The 17058-nt window shown below is 43.1% G+C and overlaps 2 protein-coding genes across 4 annotated transcripts in view; one reads left to right on the top strand and one right to left on the bottom strand.

Moving 5' to 3' along the window:
- Positions 1-4611: 4611 nt before the first annotated feature.
- On the bottom strand, positions 4612-7745 carry mrpl19 (mitochondrial ribosomal protein L19). The gene is made up of 6 exons (XM_030404787.1): positions 7586-7745; positions 7256-7379; positions 7032-7150; positions 6149-6283; positions 5753-5934; positions 4612-5139 (listed from the first exon to the last, which is right to left on the bottom strand). Exons 1-6 carry the CDS (start codon positions 7662-7664, stop codon positions 4918-4920), a joined length of 861 nt encoding a protein of 286 aa, XP_030260647.1. The 5' UTR covers positions 7665-7745; the 3' UTR covers positions 4612-4917.
- A 36-nt stretch (positions 7746-7781) lies between these two features.
- eva1aa (eva-1 homolog A, regulator of programmed cell death a) overlaps positions 7782-17058 on the top strand; it is a 91638-nt gene continuing 82361 nt past the window's right edge. The window contains exons 1-2 of one of the 3 annotated variants that reach the window (XM_030404780.1): positions 7782-7984; positions 8176-8253. In XM_030404780.1, the coding sequence (XP_030260640.1) occupies positions 8235-8253 (19 nt within the window). In that variant the 5' untranslated portion in view covers positions 7782-7984; positions 8176-8234. Of the gene's footprint in view, positions 7985-8175; positions 8254-8772; positions 9193-17058 lie in introns of those variants that run through there. The other 2 variants (XM_030404781.1, XM_030404779.1) reach the window with 2 other exon arrangements.

The following is a 17058-nucleotide window of genomic DNA, read 5'->3' as shown; positions in this document are numbered from 1 at the left end:
CGCTGCATCACATATTACTTACTTATAACGTGCTACCTGCAGTACAGTACGGGACACGTGACGCTATCTAGAATTTGAAAAAAGGCCCTCTGTGATTTTCTGACATCTGACTGGATTACCTTCGAACAAAAGGTTTAAGATTTATTTGCACCAGGTCTGGTCACAGTGTTCCCCTGATCATATGACCGAGGGCCTGCTATTTATCAAGGCCCCAAGCTGCCAAACCTTCTTCAGTTTTTGCTTCTCTGGAACACACTGGGTGATACGCAGCAATCATGACTGTACACCGTCACTCATCCTGCTGCCAAAGGGACGCTTCAGGAAATGAGGATAACTGTGACGTTTTACATTTTTTTGCAGTGGTGGAATAAGTATTCAGATCCGTTACGTAGGTAAAAGTGCTCAAACCACATTCCTTTCTTCAGTCTTGCCGTGTTGATCCCTCTCTTCCTACGCGCGTCAAGTCATAGCCATCTCCAGCTTCCTCTCTTAACATCACTCTAGCTGTTGGGGTCTTTAATCCTCCTGTGATCACTCTTGAGATTTTTGCATTTCGGCCTGCATTTTGATCGAACGTGCACTGGAAGTATTAGTATTTCCACTTCACCCGTGATTCAGTGGAACATCCGCAGCTCGCGGGTCGCCCATGGAATGAAGTTGCGTGCCGTCAAGAACCTGGAATGTAGATCTCTCGCAGTTGATGGGAAATTGAATAATTGTGCCGGTGTTTGTGCTCTATTCTTCTTGTCGTGCAGTAGTGAAGACTCTGTGATTCCGGCACCACCCTTTACAGTAAGCGCTTGATCTGTTCTCTAGGTACCTCAACAGAAGGGTAACGAAAAATCAGGATGGCATGGAGCGATTCTTCCAGTACCATCCACACCTTTTGAAAATGGAAACACAAGAAATGTTTAACAACCAAACTAAACTTCTTTTCTGATTATGCATTTTCCAGCTAATCCAAATAGATGGCTTATTTAGCTGAAGACTTAGGAGAATCTTTAGGAGAAAACATGAAGGAACACTTCATCCTTCAGTGTATCACATTCAAAATCAACATATCTGGATAAACATGGCTCTCACAGGACACGAAGGGGATGAAAACATTGTAATCTGAAGAGTAACCTAAACTGTCAGACAAATGAAATTGAGTAGAAGTTGCAGCAAAAGTAGAGTACTTGGGTAAATGTACTTGGTAACATTCCATCACTGTATTTTATTAGTGTCAACAAATCCCATGACAACATCTGTCTCTCAATACTTTCTCGGTCTGGACAGAAAAAAGCCCTTGAGGTGTGAGGATCTAGAACCCTCCATTGACATGCTCATCACATTGGTCCCATGTTCCCATGTTGGAAAGTTGGTTCTTCCAACTTCAGTGTATTCCCGAGAGTTTTGTTGTAATGTGGAAAGAACAGGGACTCTACAAAGAAGATGTGTTGTGTTTTATCGCTCAGAGTGCTCGAACAACATGTTGATAGCTGTTTGAAGCTTTATATTACCACATGATTTTGTCCTAATTGTCCCACACCAGTGCGTTCCACAAATAAAACTAAAATGTTGCCTTAACCTGACTTGATATCATGGCTTACACTAATGGATCACTTTGATCATGGTGCTTTTGTCCAACATGTTCACGTGAACGTGATGTCGAAAGTTGGTAGTCGTGTACCAAACCTTTGTCGTTTTTTACTTGGCAGTGCGTTCAGGTGAATTCTCTAAGTCAGAAAATAATTTTTCCAATTATTCCGACTCCACATGAATGCACTAAAATGTGGTGTAGTTACTCAAAGTCAGAATATATGGGCTCTTTATTTCCTGTCATCTGTGAAGTGGAAATGCAAAATACTAAATTGCTGGAGTCGCCCTTTAAAGCAACAAAATGTCACTTCCTGGAGACAGACAACTGATTGTTAAGTCTCATCTCCAGATCAATACTGACGCTTTGGTTTGGCAGCTCAGGATGACACTCCACAACCAACTAGCTCTCTGCAGGAAGTTACATATTGTTGCTTTAAAAGTCCTGTCCTATACAGTCACCCCTGCACTCTGGATATCTGTGAACATATGCTTTGATGGTCACTTTTTTCCGTACATTTTTAGGATGCTTGGCCCCAACTGGATAAGAACACATGACCCTGGCGGTACTGCCAGACCTTCTCCACACACACACACACACCGGATCACATTATTAAAATGACTCTGATATGTGCCTGTTCGACTTGAGGCATCAGCTGCTTGCGATGTAATGTTTCCCAACAGCTGTCGCACTGTCAGGTTGCCTGTGTGAGAGAGAGTGATGGCAGCAGGAGCCTCCCCGTCAGGCCCATGGGACAGTCGGAGAGGAGCAGACGGTCGTGCCGTTTCACTGGAAACATATGGTGAAACTCAAGTGTGTAATTTACCTAGGACTACGGGTGGCCCTGAGTAGCGCGTACACACATGCTTACACACACGTACACACACACAGTGACAGGGTGTAATTTACCTGGGGCCTATGGGTGGCCCAGTATCCCGTTGCACTTGTCATACACAAAGACAGCTCAAACACAGTTCACACTCGCCGGTGGAGACGGAAAGAGTGAAACTAATTTCCCCAGGCCTGCAGACAGGAGAGTAAGAAATCACGCGGTGACAGAGATGTTAGAGATCAGCGCACCGTAAAGGCTCAGAGAGTGAGGCTGCATTCGCGCCGGTGGAGGACATTACCCCCAAATCTCACTCAAGTGGGAGTTGCTGCACACCCTGTATCACATCCTCTCCAATTCATCAGCCTGGCTCCTTTTCAAAGCCACCGCTATCCTCCCTTTGGAGTGAGAGCGAGATTAAGGTCATGGGAGCACCGACGATGGGGAGGAAGAGGGATTACAGGAGTGTGTCCCTCCCTACATTCCTGCACTGATCTTCGTAGTGGTGTGGCACTGTAGCTATCATCGGCCCACCATGCTTTACAATCGACTGCCATTGAGGGGTGGGATTACGGGCTGCTCAGAATCTGCATGCCCCACCCCGAATCCACGGCAACGGTGACTGGAGCGTATCTTGTTTCACATGAGGATTGACAGAAAGGCTATCCCAGACATTTACAGTTGGCACTGTTTGAGGTGTCTGTCTGTGAAGGCTGATATGATAGCCTGTCTGCAAGTCTACGTGTGTGTGTGTGTGTGTGAGGGAGAGAGAGAGAGAGAGCTGGTGTTTGATCTTCTTTCCCAGCCATGGGGCTTTAACTTCACTCCAGGTGCAGAGAAGTCAACCTGAGGGCATGGGAGGCACATACAGTTGAGATCCTGAAGCGCACACACACACACACACACAAAAACACACACTGAGGCAGGAAGTTTCCTTGAAGCAGTAACTCAGACCGAGTAACTCTGCGGTTTATACTGGTTTACAGGTCCGGTGGTGTCGCCAAGGAATGCTTCTAAAGAATCGGGCAATGTGCTGTAGCATAAACATTTCTGTTACCGCCTCCGCATGTGAACATTAATCAGTCCCAAACAGAAGTACTGAGAGTAAAAAAAAATCCCAAAAACGAAAAGGTGAAAGGGCCAGCTGGTTCAGTGGGTAGTGTAATGACAATGCGCAGGACTGGCTCTCAAACTACTGTACACAGACGCAGATGAGGTTGTTTTTTCTTTGCTGCAGGTCAGGTCTGATTGGGCAGAGTCATCATCAGGAGTAAGCACACCCAAGCGACTGGGCTTTTCAACAGGTGCAAATTTTGATAAATTAATCCGAACCATTAACTCAACCCGACTGCGTGAATTTCTTAAAAAGGTTAACTGCATTTCTTCTACTCCATTAGCTACGACCTAACAGGAATAATCACTCTCTGCATTCGTATCCATCTCCACACAGGAACTCTGTGTGGTCCATAATGAGCTCAGTAAACATCTGCTACTCCTGTATTAGAGACCATTTTCTCCACGTCTCATCCTGTAATATGGAGAAATTAGAGTGCAGGGACTCATTCAGCATGTTTATACACACACACACACACACACACACACACACACACACACACACACACACAGAAAGAAAGAGAGAGAGCGCAGACATAACATCAGGAGTCCAAGTGTTTTTATACTACCCAACTGACGCTCTAACATACCATCTCGACACCACAATTTTCCATCCACAACAGTAAAACACTACCGGGTGTCCTTGGTGTACGGTCCCTGGAAACCAGAGTTGCTTTTTTTTTTCCCCCAAAGTGCAGGATACAGCGGCCAGTTCCAAGAAGCAGGTTTACTGATTTATCAGGAAATCTTTACTTAGTTAGACCCAGAAGCCTCTCAAACCTGTGACATGTCAAATACTTTTTTATAGAGTACACAACCAGATAAGTTAGAGAAACTGCTTTTTTAGAAAGAGAACTAAAATAATACACTGTTTGTTTTAGCATGGCAGGAGTTTCCCTAAAAACACTGTAGGACACAACAAAGGTTTGTTTATGCAACTGCTGATGGATGAGAGAATTTATGGAGGGATAGTGCCACCTAGTGTCAACACTCCATTACTCCATAGCAAGAACAGACAAGCACCTGGCTGGAAAACCAAACAGAAGCACAACATGTTAGGGCGGAGAACAAAATTAAAATCAAAACTTTGTAAGGTTTAATATCATTTATTATACAAACCACTTAATGGATGGAGTTGTAAATGTCATAACTAAGGCCAGTTACATTATGAGCTCATGTCATGTACAGCAGACTGACGAGACAAAGAGAAGGCGGCATGATTCCTCAAAGTACAACACCGGTTTCCATATTTGTTCCTCCTTATATACACTGGTGTGACTGCAGTAAACCATCAGGATTAACTTCAACTGATCAGCAGCAGTGTTCAGCATCCCTGCAAACCTCCATATTTCAGTCTTTTCCTAGTCCTGAAAAGTCTGTTGAACGTAAAACTCCATCACTTGCTCATCTCCCGCTGGACCTCACTGAGAATCTGCTCCTCCAGTTTGGACGTGTCATACTCCTTCAGCATGTCGTACTCCCGCCAAGGCTGTGCCCACTTCTGGGCGTGCTCCATCTGCTCTGGGGTCAGGGACCTGTCAAAGCGTATGCCCTGGATGTTGAACTTTGGTCGTTCCCAGCGTTTGGACCAAGGCTTGGGGCGCATCCTTACCTTCAGCTGGTGAAAAGACAGAAATGTTAAATCATTTAGATTTTCTCTGTTTTTCTTACTTTGTTTGCTTTTTGTTGGTTATGAAATTAACTTGGGCTGCAACCAATGATTATTTTCATTTTACATTGACCTGATGTTTATTTTCTCAATTGATCCATTAGTTGTTTGGTCTATAAAATGGTGAAAGATCTTGATTATTATTTCCAAAAGCCCAGGATTACAACCTCAAGACACTTGTTTTGTCCAGAACTTAAATATATTTAGTTTACTTTCATAGAGGAGTAAATAAACCAAAATATATTCAAATTAGGAAATTATTTTCTTCTTAAAAACTACTTACAACAATTAGTTAATTATCAAAATACTTGGCAATTAATCTAACAGTTGACATCGATTAATCATTACATCTCTCGATTTACACCTACAAATCAACACTAATTTCTAAAGTTAAAATATTTAGATCAAACCACCCAGAAAGGGCAGGATTTCTATCAATATTACTAGAAATAATACTTGCATTAATATGAATAATAATACAAGCAGCTTTATGAAAATGAGCTTTAATAATATTAAGCACAACAGATGAGTTTGGAGAGTCTTCATCTCAATGCTCTCTCACCTTGTTGACAGGCACCTCTCCTGTCGGGGAGATGGGCTCAGGCTTCATGTCCGGGTCCACAGTGCAGTACTCCGGCAGAGCATCTCTCAGGTACATCAGGTTGTCATCCAGCCTCTTCTCCAGCTTCAGCACTTCAATCTGCTGGATACGGGGGCTGTACAGCTCGTAGCAGATCTCCACACCTGATCCAAGAAAAACATGATTGAAATAGGCGTCTTACCTGAAGGCAACCTGGTTAACTTTGTTGAAGATGTTAAGCATCTCTTGCTGGGTGAAATGAAGATGGAAGCCTTTCATGTTCCTCAATCAAGTTATCGATGGTCACAGCAACAAACTGTGTGACCATTAGTAAGTCTTTGTTGGATCAGTAATAACATAGAGAGTAATAAACCTCACCTTGGTTGTCTATGATGTTCCTCAGGACAAATGTGGCTCCCAGCCCATGTCCACCCCTCTGGATACAGATGCCAACAAAGCGGTTCATTTTCCCGCTGGCATTAGGGTCGGCCATGGTCACTGCCAGGATACTCCCTTAAAACAAGCAGAATAATTCACAACATTTTAAAATGCAATACGTAACATAGTTAGTTGTTGAATCTCATTCCCAGGTCATCAATGTTTGATGTCATTGAAATGTTAAATTCTGATACAAACAACAGACCTTAAGCATGACTTTTTTTTCAAAGACACCAATTATATTTACAAAGTGTGTAAATAAATAAGTAAAATAATGATGTGACTGTACCATAGGAAAAAAATAACAATACATTGTTTGAAACGATAAATAGTTAAGTAAAAAGTTACTATATATTGGAGAATGCCTGGGGTGGATGCGGTCTTGACAAGAGATTTCCTTTCCTTTCTGTTTCTTTGTAAGCCAAAACAGGTTGTGGGGGCTCTGAACTTGCCATCTTTAATGAGCTAACACCATAAAGGTACAAATGAGCTGACCCAGCGACAGAGCACTGTCTGGATCATTCAGGGTTGTACCAAATCCAGAAAGCACACAAGCCTTGTGAGTAAAATCTTGAAATCTTTTCTAAAAATGATAGGCAAGTAAATAGTAGCAAAGCTTGGAGTAATTATTGCCTCATCTCTTCAAGAATGATCCTTACATAACAGCTGAGATGACAGAAATACTTCTGTCCAGAATGGGGCTAGATTGAGCAATTCAACTTAAGTGTCAAATTCTCCAGGGTTGAGGATGAGAGAAGGTTTTGGTCATCTTCTTCCCTCGCATTAGGAGTGTACCTGCAGAGTATATGGATGGATTGCTTACCTGCGTAGAATTCAGGGATATTGAGCACTTTCCTCCTGCGGATCATGTCCTTCCTCTCAATGTAAAACTTGAACGGATTCGTCCTCTGCCTGGGAGGGATGAACTCTGGGCTCAGATGGCTGAGAGGAAGAGACACGACTTTAAGCAGTCATATTTCGCATGTTATGCAGCTTTGGTGTGTGTCTTAATAAGTGTCAATAGTGTGCTTTTTATGCAGATCATACCTTCGCGTAGATGCCACAGTCTGTGTTTTATCTACGATGACAGGTTTCGATGGAGGGGTGAATTTTGGAGGCTGCTCGCTGCTGCCCCCCACAGCAAGACGACACACAGACGTGGACAGGAACCCTGGAAATAACAAGTAAATGACACTCTGTTTATAAAGTTCGAGCAATGTCGGGGTGAAGAGGGATAAGCTAGCTAACAGTCTATCGTTAGCTAGCCACATTAGCTCGCAGCTAGCGGATGTAAATTGCAGCTACAACATATCTTCGAAGCCTGACAGCAAATTATGAAGTTGAGCGGTGAAAGTAGAGCTTGTTCGCTTTACTTACGTTCATTTTGGAGCTGGAGGTTTCGTAATAACCTCAGCGAGAACATGAATTTGTCGAGCCCTTTCCCACAGGCTGCCATGTCTGACCTTCCGCAGACACACGCGCAAGTAGAACGGAAGCCGTGACGGTCAAAATGTCTTTGAAACGCGATTTGTCCTAATCGCAATGTAGCCCACCGTCCACAAGATGGCGGAACTGTTCTGTCGGTTTGACAAGAGCTCATTTGGACCTATTTCAAGCGCGAAAGTGTGCTATAAACCAGATATAACAAGGAAATGGCAGCTTAGCACTTCAACAAAAATTGAATTCAATTAACAAAATTGTAATAATTAAAGGCTGGACCGTCCACAAGATTACATACGTCAAGTGAAACCTGTCTGTTTCCTTTCGTCAGCGCTGGTGAGAGACATCTTCCATATTCTTTCTGAGATTACTTAAAATACACACACAATACCTACTTTGTTGTCTTTAGATATATTATGTAAGCTATTTGTACTGTTGTCATTCATATTGTTGTCTAGCAACTGTGTGCTATCAACAACTCAGGCAGAGTAAGTTAAGCTTTCTCCTTTCTTTGTCTGCATTCATAGATTGTTCCAGCCAGCTCCTTTAAACGGTTCCTCTATTCCTGCCAGAACTATGGATAAGTATGGAGATCCTCTATTTCGGTACCAATAACAATAACACACATTAAAGGGGCACTATGTGGTGTTCAAACTCAGATTTTTGAAATTTAGAAATTTAACGAGGCAGTTTTACAAGCTCAGAAATCTTCATGTTTTCCCTTAACTGAATAAACAAGCTGTTCTCAGAGGAAAATAAGCTCCCTAAGCTACCTAGGTGGCGTGGTCAGCCACATGTAAACAAAGTCCTTTAAGGTCAGTTTGTTTATTCAGTCATGAAAACAAAGACGATGTGTTAATTGAGTCTATTAAGGCATAAAAAAAAAATAAAAATAAAAAAAAATCTGCTAATGAAGATCTTGCCTTTCTAATTAAAATGTCATCCTTAAAACTACACAGTGCACCTTTAGATACTGGAGACTCTTTGACATATAGGCTACATTTCTGCATTCATTATTTTACTTAGCAAGAGAGTATTGAAAAAAATGTGCCCAAGGTATGAAAAAGTGCTCACTGGTGGACAGAATGACAGTGTTGGTTGGATTATCGCATGTTGTCTGGTAGGGAACTCCGGGTCTTTGAGACCATGCAGGGGCGCGGCGGTCTTCCAGGTGGGCTGCCTCCCTCCACACACACCAACACAGCACGCAGTTAGAAAATGCTCTCAGAGAACAGCGGCAGCGGAGAGAGCACTGCTCCAGCCCCCGATCCCGGTCTCACTCTGGAGGAGGATGAGGCGGAGACAATAGAGACATGATGGGACCGCACACCACAATCTGAACACCCCACCACCACCACCACCACCACCCCTCAATGCTGCTGCTGCTGGACTTTCTAATGCTACGGAGGAAGTCCAAAACTTTGAGGCTTCAAGGATGTTCTGCTCGGATGGGACTCTCTCAGCCGTCACTTATGCGCTCCTGTTGGGAATAACGTGTCTGACCGTCCTCTGCGACCTCACCAAGGGATCCTCGGACTTTTCAGGTGGGGGTGAAAGTAGCTTGGGGCTGTTTTCAATCAGCGATCAGCACTTGTTGTGAGTCTGCTTGTGTCGCTTCGTGTACGCTCCATCCTGTTTTTACGCATGGGAAATACGCATTTGTGCATCCTCGGGATGATGAAATCTAAGTCATTACGCGTGTTTTTTTTTTGTTTTTTAACGTCTCCAACAACAACAACAACAGCAGCAACAACTGAGAAGTGATATGAGTGTCGCATCAGCCTCATCTCCTCTCAGGACGACCCGTGCCTGTGGCGTGCTGCAGCATGCACGCTCAGATGTTTGCTCAACAGACCCGAGTACAAAACGCAGCTTTAAAAAAAAGACCCAGATTGCGCGCATTCTGACACATTTTGCGGAGAACGCACCCACATGAGGCACTTGGGAGCAACAGGTTCCCCTTTAACTTCAGCCATCTGGCTGTTAAGGGGAAGGTTGTTATCAGCAGAGCGCTTTTATCTGCAGCTCATATCTATTGATGCAGTTGAGATAAAAAAAAAAAAAAAAATGTGGTTAATGTGTGACTAGATGGGAACCATTGTCTGGAGCAAGTGTTGTCCTTTACAGCCAGGAGAAGAAAGCCAGTGCCGACTGCATATCACTTTTTTTATCATTATGCACACAATCATATTTAAAGTGCTCACATCATGACGTGGGAACCTGCCTTTAACTTGTAAGCGCCATCCTGTGTGACCTGAATCTGCAGGCTTTTGTATCTGCTTCAGAAAAGGCAGCATATCACCAAACTAATGACTTATTCTGTGCTGTATTAAAGGCTATTGAGCTCTGCTGAGCCCAAAGGCGAAGCCTGTAGGTTTTGTTTACAGTGCCATAAAACAGGAAGGGAGCTTTGTGTCGTTGTTAATTGGCCTCTAATGGGTCTAATGGCTGGAAACGAGCAGACTAACACTGTGGGGGAAAAAAAGGTGCTAAAGAGCAGATGTGTGTAGGATGCCCTCTGTGTATGATCCTGTGTGCGAACATGTGTCCGCGTTGCCGCCTAATGAGCTGCTAAAGATCATAGAGTGTTAACGAGGCTGTGTGGCTGTAATTGGGAGGGATGTGTCAGTGGTGGCTGGTTCGGTCTTAATTCCTGGGATTGAGAAATTAATTAAAGCGGCTGAGTCCAGATCAGATTTGCGGATACTGTGTCACAGGCAGGAGGTAATTTGTTGAGATATCAGCTTTGGTGCAAGTTTACCTCTGGACTTTTCTGTGGCTCATTGGAAACTTTGCTCTGCGGAAGGGTCATGTTGAGATTTTCCTTTTTCCTTCCCGCGGAGCTGAGATCAGATTTGTTTCCCCCACGGGCCCTCAGGGGACGCCGTGTTGAAATGGAGTCCCCGAAATGCAATTTTTGTTGTTGCATTTACAGAAATGCTGACCTGTGAATGAAGTGAGACAAAAGGGGACAGGCTCGGAATACCTCCGGGACAAAGAAATCCTTCAGTCCTCACATTCTTGACCAGCTGGAGTCTCCCTGGAGACTGAGAGGAGTGCTGTGATTGACAGGTGCAGGGTGACAGGAGTGGTGGGTTTTGGTTTAACATCTGTCACATGGTTGGATGAGTTATAGTGGACTTCTCTGTTCACATCAGTGAACATCTGCCAGTGTGCTGAATGGACCCAACTGTAGATTTAAGTGGCATAAGATTAATTAATTTTATCACACACTATTTTTAGCTCATGCTTCTGTAAGTGTCTAGTTTCTGGTGTAAACTGGTGTAATGGCAGCATCGTATTTCAGCAGCGTCTTCGAGCGCACTGCAGCAATGGAAACAAACTACAGTATGTTGGTGGGTAATTTAATTTGTTCTCTTCCCCTGTTATCATCTTCTATTATACAGTCACCTGAACGGCTAATTAGAGGTATGGAGCGAGCTGTGCACACTTGTTAGCCCCCAGGCTAACAGACGTAGCGTGAAGAGCTGCAGCGACAAGTTGATGAATCAATTACTCAATCGCAATGAAATTAATCGGCAACGTTTTTTGATGACTGGTTGATAGTTTAAGTGTTTTTAAGCAAAAATGTCAAACATGCTGCTTTTCTTTGGGATGTGGACTTTTGGTTAGACAAAAGAAGCCATTTGAGGATATCACGTTGGTCTCTGGGAAATTGTGACGAGCATTCTTTCAAAATTATTTGACATTTCAAAGACTTGTAGACTGTAGCTACTGTTAGCTTGTTAGCTCAGTTAGCCGTGCAGCTAGCGGGAGTTCTGGGGGCATCTTGATGTTGACACTGCCAGCACAGGAGCTTTGAATTGTCAGGAGAAAGACGTATTCAGGGCCCGGGGCTAGCGTGCTTACCTCAGTCGATATCTCTGCTACACAATATACATAGTCATAATTTGTATAACGCCAAACATGGATAATTTTAATACATTTTAAAATGCTTTACACTAAATTCTTACGTATTACAGCTTTAATGTTTAATGCTCTTCATTTAACAAGCTCCTCTCCTGTCTGTATTTGTTTAGGTTGTGTGGTGAGCGCCTAGCTCGTTATGTAACTGTTCTTTAACAGACAGCTAGCAGCAGAGCATCCATTAGCAGACATGTATGTCTTGCTTTCATTGTGAAAATCCAGACCACACCTACCTCTGGTACCTGATATGTTTTAACAGTAAAATAGAGCTGAACAGGTCAGTTAATTCATTTACAAGTGGATCTGCAGACACTGACAAATCGTTGCCATTATTTTTTGAGTGCCAGCTTCTCTAAGAAAAACAAGGTCCCCAGAACTTTGAAGCTAAAAAGGTGGCAGGGTCCGCCAAATGTAAACACAGTAGTAAAATAGTATGAAGCTGTGTTGTCCTTTACGGTCAGTTTGTTTATTCAGTCATGACAGCAAAGAGGGTTTGTTTGTTTAGTTTGTTTAGGCAGAAAAGAATATCAGTCAGTAGAGATCTTTTCTCTTCTTCCCCCAAACTACATAAATGCCGTCTTAGTGCTGTTCTGCAGGTGTGTCTGAGTACTGGCTGTGATTTCTGCCTTTCTGTCTCCTACTGGATGCCGTCAACTGCTGACAGAGACAGAAAACAGATTATCATTTTTGTCAACACATGGTTGTGAAGGGAAAACGAAGTGATGAATGCGGGAGTGTTTGGAGAAAGGCCGAAACAATAACACCTGGACCTATCGTCTGGCTTCATCTGCAAGCAAACGAAACACAGATGTGATATTGTGTGTTTCTTTTAACCGAAGAACATTTTAGAATCGCCGCATTGTTTACGGCCCAAAATGTTACAGTGGAGCCACTCTTCTTCTCTTTCTGTGTCATAAAAACCCTGCAGGCAAAACCCTATTTAACCCCAGTCAATGGGATGTGAGGCTGTTGAAGGGCCAAGGGGTCAACTGAGGTCAACCCATAGTGACTGTGAGTGTGTGGTGAGGGGGGGTTACCATCCATCTTGCTCTTTGTTCCCCTCCTGTCGAACCTCATCACGTGTTGACCAATGTCAGGAAAGGACGAAGGAAAAGTCAACAGAATGCCATTTTTTAGGTCATGGAGTTTGAAGATGTTGTAGATTTTTTATCAGTTTCGATGTTTTGCATGGAGATAAAACACACAGGGTTTCAGAATGCAGTTAAAACAGTTTAATGACCGGTTAAGCCGTTAACGTGCGGTCAACCTTATTTGTTCTCAGAGACGGTTGGATAATTGTAATGAATTAAATTGCGAGCTGACTAATCATGATGATCACTTTAACCATAATTACATCCTTTTCTTTATTGTGAGAAGCTCCACAATCCAAAGACACAGCATCAATTTAAGGTCGAAAAACTGGTTTCTTACAATAACTGTGCCGTGTTTATTTTTTTTACATATGACATAAATACTTGATCTTTGGTCAACGCCTCTACAGCCATATTTTCGTTTCAGAAAAAAAAACAAAAAACCTCTCAGCTCTAAAAATGACGATGCCGTAGTTTTTCTGGATTTACATTTCGTATAAGTATTGATCAAACAACTGAAACAAGCAGGCAAACTGTCAATTTATTAGGTCTCCCACAGAAAATCAATCAGCAAATATTTTGATAAACAATTAATCAAGTAATTTCTCAAGCAAACGTGGCAAACATTTCATGCCGTCTGCTTTACAAATGTGAGGATTTGCTACTTCGAGTATTTTGGGCGTTTTTCAGAGAGTTGGTTGGACAAATGATTTGAATAAGACCTTTTTGGCTCAAATTGGGATGGATGTTTTTAAACAAATTTCTGACCAAAAGATTGAATTGCACTCAGTAGAGCACATACATCCAACTCTCAACAGTCTCCATTAATTCAATCCAGCCTATCCGATATCTCCTCAAAAGCACTTCATTCGCGGGGCAACAAACTCAAATGTCATAAAACATCTCAACATCGATGTTAGAACAACAACACAGGGATGACTTTTGGTATAATCATCAGTGATGATGAAGTGAAGTAGAGCAGAGCAGTCTGGTACAACACTTTTGCAAAGTTATGATATAACTATAACCAATATGTAGGACGATATGTAGTCATATAGCACGATGATGATATAATACAGATATATTGCCCAGCCCTTGTTGAAGCCCCTCTTAATATATATTGATGACATTTGTTAATCTTGTGACATAAAACACTGGAGAGTTTGATCCTGCCGTGGTGACAGATCAGCTGATCACTTCCCTATGAGCCGGTGCTCTAAGCTGCCTGACACAAATCCACCTATGCTATCACCCTATGGGCCTGGATTAAACTACCCCCTAACTGCCTACTACCCCCACGCAAACACACAAACACACCCCTCCGCCTACTACTGAGGCTACTCGAGGCCCCTCGAGTCCTAATCCTCTCTGATTTTTGCGTGGCCCTGGATTAGAGTAGCGCACTGAACCCCATGCTCTCCCCTCTCAGCCCCTTCCCTTCCCCCATTCGCACGCTGGCAGGCTTTCCCCCGCCGCCTCCTCGCTGCCTCTGCTCCTCCCAAGGGCTCGTCTGATCACTGTTTCTGTGTCTGTGTGCGCCAGGTGAGCTCTGTCTAAACAAATCCTGCCTCCCGCTTGTTTTGTCTACTGTGGTGGAGGCAGGCGGCGAGGCGGACAGCGAGGGCCTGGCATAAGGCTGCTTTTCTCTACAACTAAATAGAGAGGGGGTGGGGTCGGTGGGGGGGTGACACTATTCAAAGAACAGTCTGTGAGTTGGGCTCTCAAAGGAGTGAACTGTCAAGACGTTTCAGTTCATTTCATGGTGGCATCAAACCACGCAGAGTAACTGGGTGTCGATAAAAGCGTGCATTCTTTTATGTCAAAAGCACCCAAAGGATTTCAGGTTTTAACTATTATACTGCATTGATTTCTGATCGGTAAATGCACCAAACTTAAAGGTGCAGTATGTAGTTTTGGAATCTTAGAAAGATTAGGAATATAACTGAATCAATAAGTGTTCCTCAGAGGAAAATAAGGTCCTCAGAACACTGAGTAAAACAGCATCAACTTGTGTTGTCCTTTCGTGTTGCAATATGTACGAATTGGCCTGCTGCTAACTGTAGCTGCTGTTAGCTAGGTAGCTGAATTAGCCATGCTGCTAGTGATCCCAATTTGAAGCTTGGATTTCACATTTTTACGAGCTTCTCTCTCCCTTATTTTTAAAAATTTACCGGAGACACGTTGCAGAAGGATTTGGCCAGGGTTCGATAGCATTTTAGCAACTCTGAATCTCCTTTTTTTCGAATCCGCTTATCAAATCTAAATCCTTTCAAATCCCTCCACTAAGTCCATTAAGGTGTTGCTCTGATAAAATATAAGTAACAAAAGTTAAAGATAACCAAACAGCCAAGAGATTGACACTCAAAGACAATTTCTTTGCCAGAGAAAAAGAGACAAAGGATACAGTACAGTAAGTGTAAAACAAATCGATTCTGGTGTTTTGCCTGCTGAAATAGAACCAGCCGTCAGAAACCAACCTACAGAAGGTTATTTAAACCCTAAGGTAACTGAGACGGACTTTTCCAGCTTCACATTACAGAAAAGTCTACATATAGCACGTTAAGAAAGCATCGGCGAGACTGAAACATCATATCCAGGTATCTCATGAGTGACACGTATCATTAATAGCTGAGTGATGCTGGTTATGTATAGCGGCGTAAATCCCGTCTATAAAATTTGGTACTAACAAGACTCCTCTTGCATTCTAATGAGTGAAAAGAAATGTGAAACTTAAGAGCCTTTGGATGCAGACAGCTCGGAGATGTAATGTAGATAACTTCTGGATATGTGTGTTTGTGTCTGTATGCGTGTGTGGGGTCTGGCCTGACACAACATGATAGCGCTGAAAGACGGGACCCACTGTGCGAGTCCCTCCCCCTGGATACAATAAGTACATAAACAAACACATAAAGCAGAGGCTGACATCATGTCGGGGAACAACAGTGCGCTGCTGGTGATGAGCGATGGCTGTTTACAACAGGAAACAACTCTTTGGCACTGCTCATTTTGAGTTCAGCGTGAGGACAGTAAATTACCCCACATCACACTGCAGTAAACACGAAACAGCTTCACTGTGGAGCGAATAAAAAAAGGGAATTGTTGGGAAGTATATTATACAGCCTGAGCTCTGTTTAAATTATACATATCGGGGGTTTTGTGAGAACAACAATGTGCTGACGGAAATGAAATGCAAGAACAAAGCGCTTAATACAGAAGCGCTGACAAGATTAATGTGGAAACGTGTTCAAAGCAGACGTAGCCTTAAAGGCAAGCTTTGTGTCAACTGAGTCAAGTCCCGGCATATAAACCATATGAATGTGCACCAATCAAAATACGTTTTTGTCTTGTTGCCAAGATATGTGTGGGAGGAGAGCTCATCCTGACTGAGGTAATGCTTAATAAATGATTTGGCAGCTGTTGGGGTAATATTACACTAAATTAAGTCCGGGTATGTCAGTAAGTGTCCTGGTACCACACAGAGAACAGAGACACACTTGTCACGCATGCAGTGACGATTTTCTCTTTCTTTGATTCTGTGCTGTCTCACTGAGCGTTTTGTTCTATCTGTGCAAAGGTAATGTTACTCTTAAAGTCGGTCACCTGTAGCTCCAATCAGCAGTGATGGAGAGATGAAGACTGGGTGGACACGCTAATCTTCTCCCCTTTTCCGGCAGGATGCTTTGATATACGTTGACGTTCTCACATTGGCTCGTAAATACTTTATTTTTTTTTTTAAGTGACCACTGAAACTTTCGCTGAAACTCAACTTGTCACTTTCCCCCATGCTGTTTACAAGACAAGAAGAAGGAAAAAAATTGGCGACGAGACAACAGAAAGTTGACTACTGGCAGTGTAAATGGGGTATACCTGTGTTTAACAGTTCGAGGACCGCATGCCAGGTGTGCGGTACCACAGGAAAACACTGGTTTTGCCGGTGCTGGTTTCAGCGGCCTCTGAGGGCACTTTCACACCAGACCTGCTTGGTTCAGTCCAGGCACACTCTGTTGTGTTCGCCTGTTCCGTTTGCTTCATTTGGGCCGGTGACCACATGAAAAAGGGGGTCATGGAGAAATTGAACAGGAGTTAAAACAGAGGTGTGTTGACCTTGTTTCCTTTTCCGTGTAATGAGTCAGAATAAGTGCCAAAAACACTATCTCCCCATAATACTACAATAAAAGTGCTTATTTTCATCCTTTTTAGATGTGGTTTTTTTTTTCAGTTTGCTCTGATTGAGTTCTTTGACTTCCAAGTATGGGTTCATGTGGTCCTGATAAAGCAGGATGATAATTGCCTACTGTGGAACTTTGTTCGCAACACAAACTGGACCAGAGCTAAGAAAGATACACTTTTGTGTTGCTGGCACTGTTATTGTATCCTACCGTTCCGTAAATC

Source organism: Sparus aurata, chromosome 22 (assembly GCF_900880675.1).
Source record: "Sparus aurata chromosome 22, fSpaAur1.1, whole genome shotgun sequence".
NCBI lineage: Eukaryota > Metazoa > Chordata > Actinopteri > Spariformes > Sparidae > Sparus > Sparus aurata.
Note: the sequence above shows the minus strand (reverse complement) of the source record. Positions and strands in the feature narration are given on the sequence as shown.

Bases quoted from the DNA above. Each gene is read 5' to 3' on its own strand.
- mrpl19 (XM_030404787.1), bottom strand. From the start codon at position 7,664: ATGGCAGCCTGTGGGAAAGGGCTCGACAAATTCATGTTCTCGCTGAGG. The intron at 5,935-6,148 runs GTGAGGTTTATT...TTCTTGGATCAG, and splicing joins GAACATCATAGACAACCAAG to GTGTGGAGATCTGCTACGAG. The intron at 5,140-5,752 runs GTGAGAGAGCAT...TCTTTTCACCAG, and splicing joins GAGAGGTGCCTGTCAACAAG to CTGAAGGTAAGGATGCGCCC.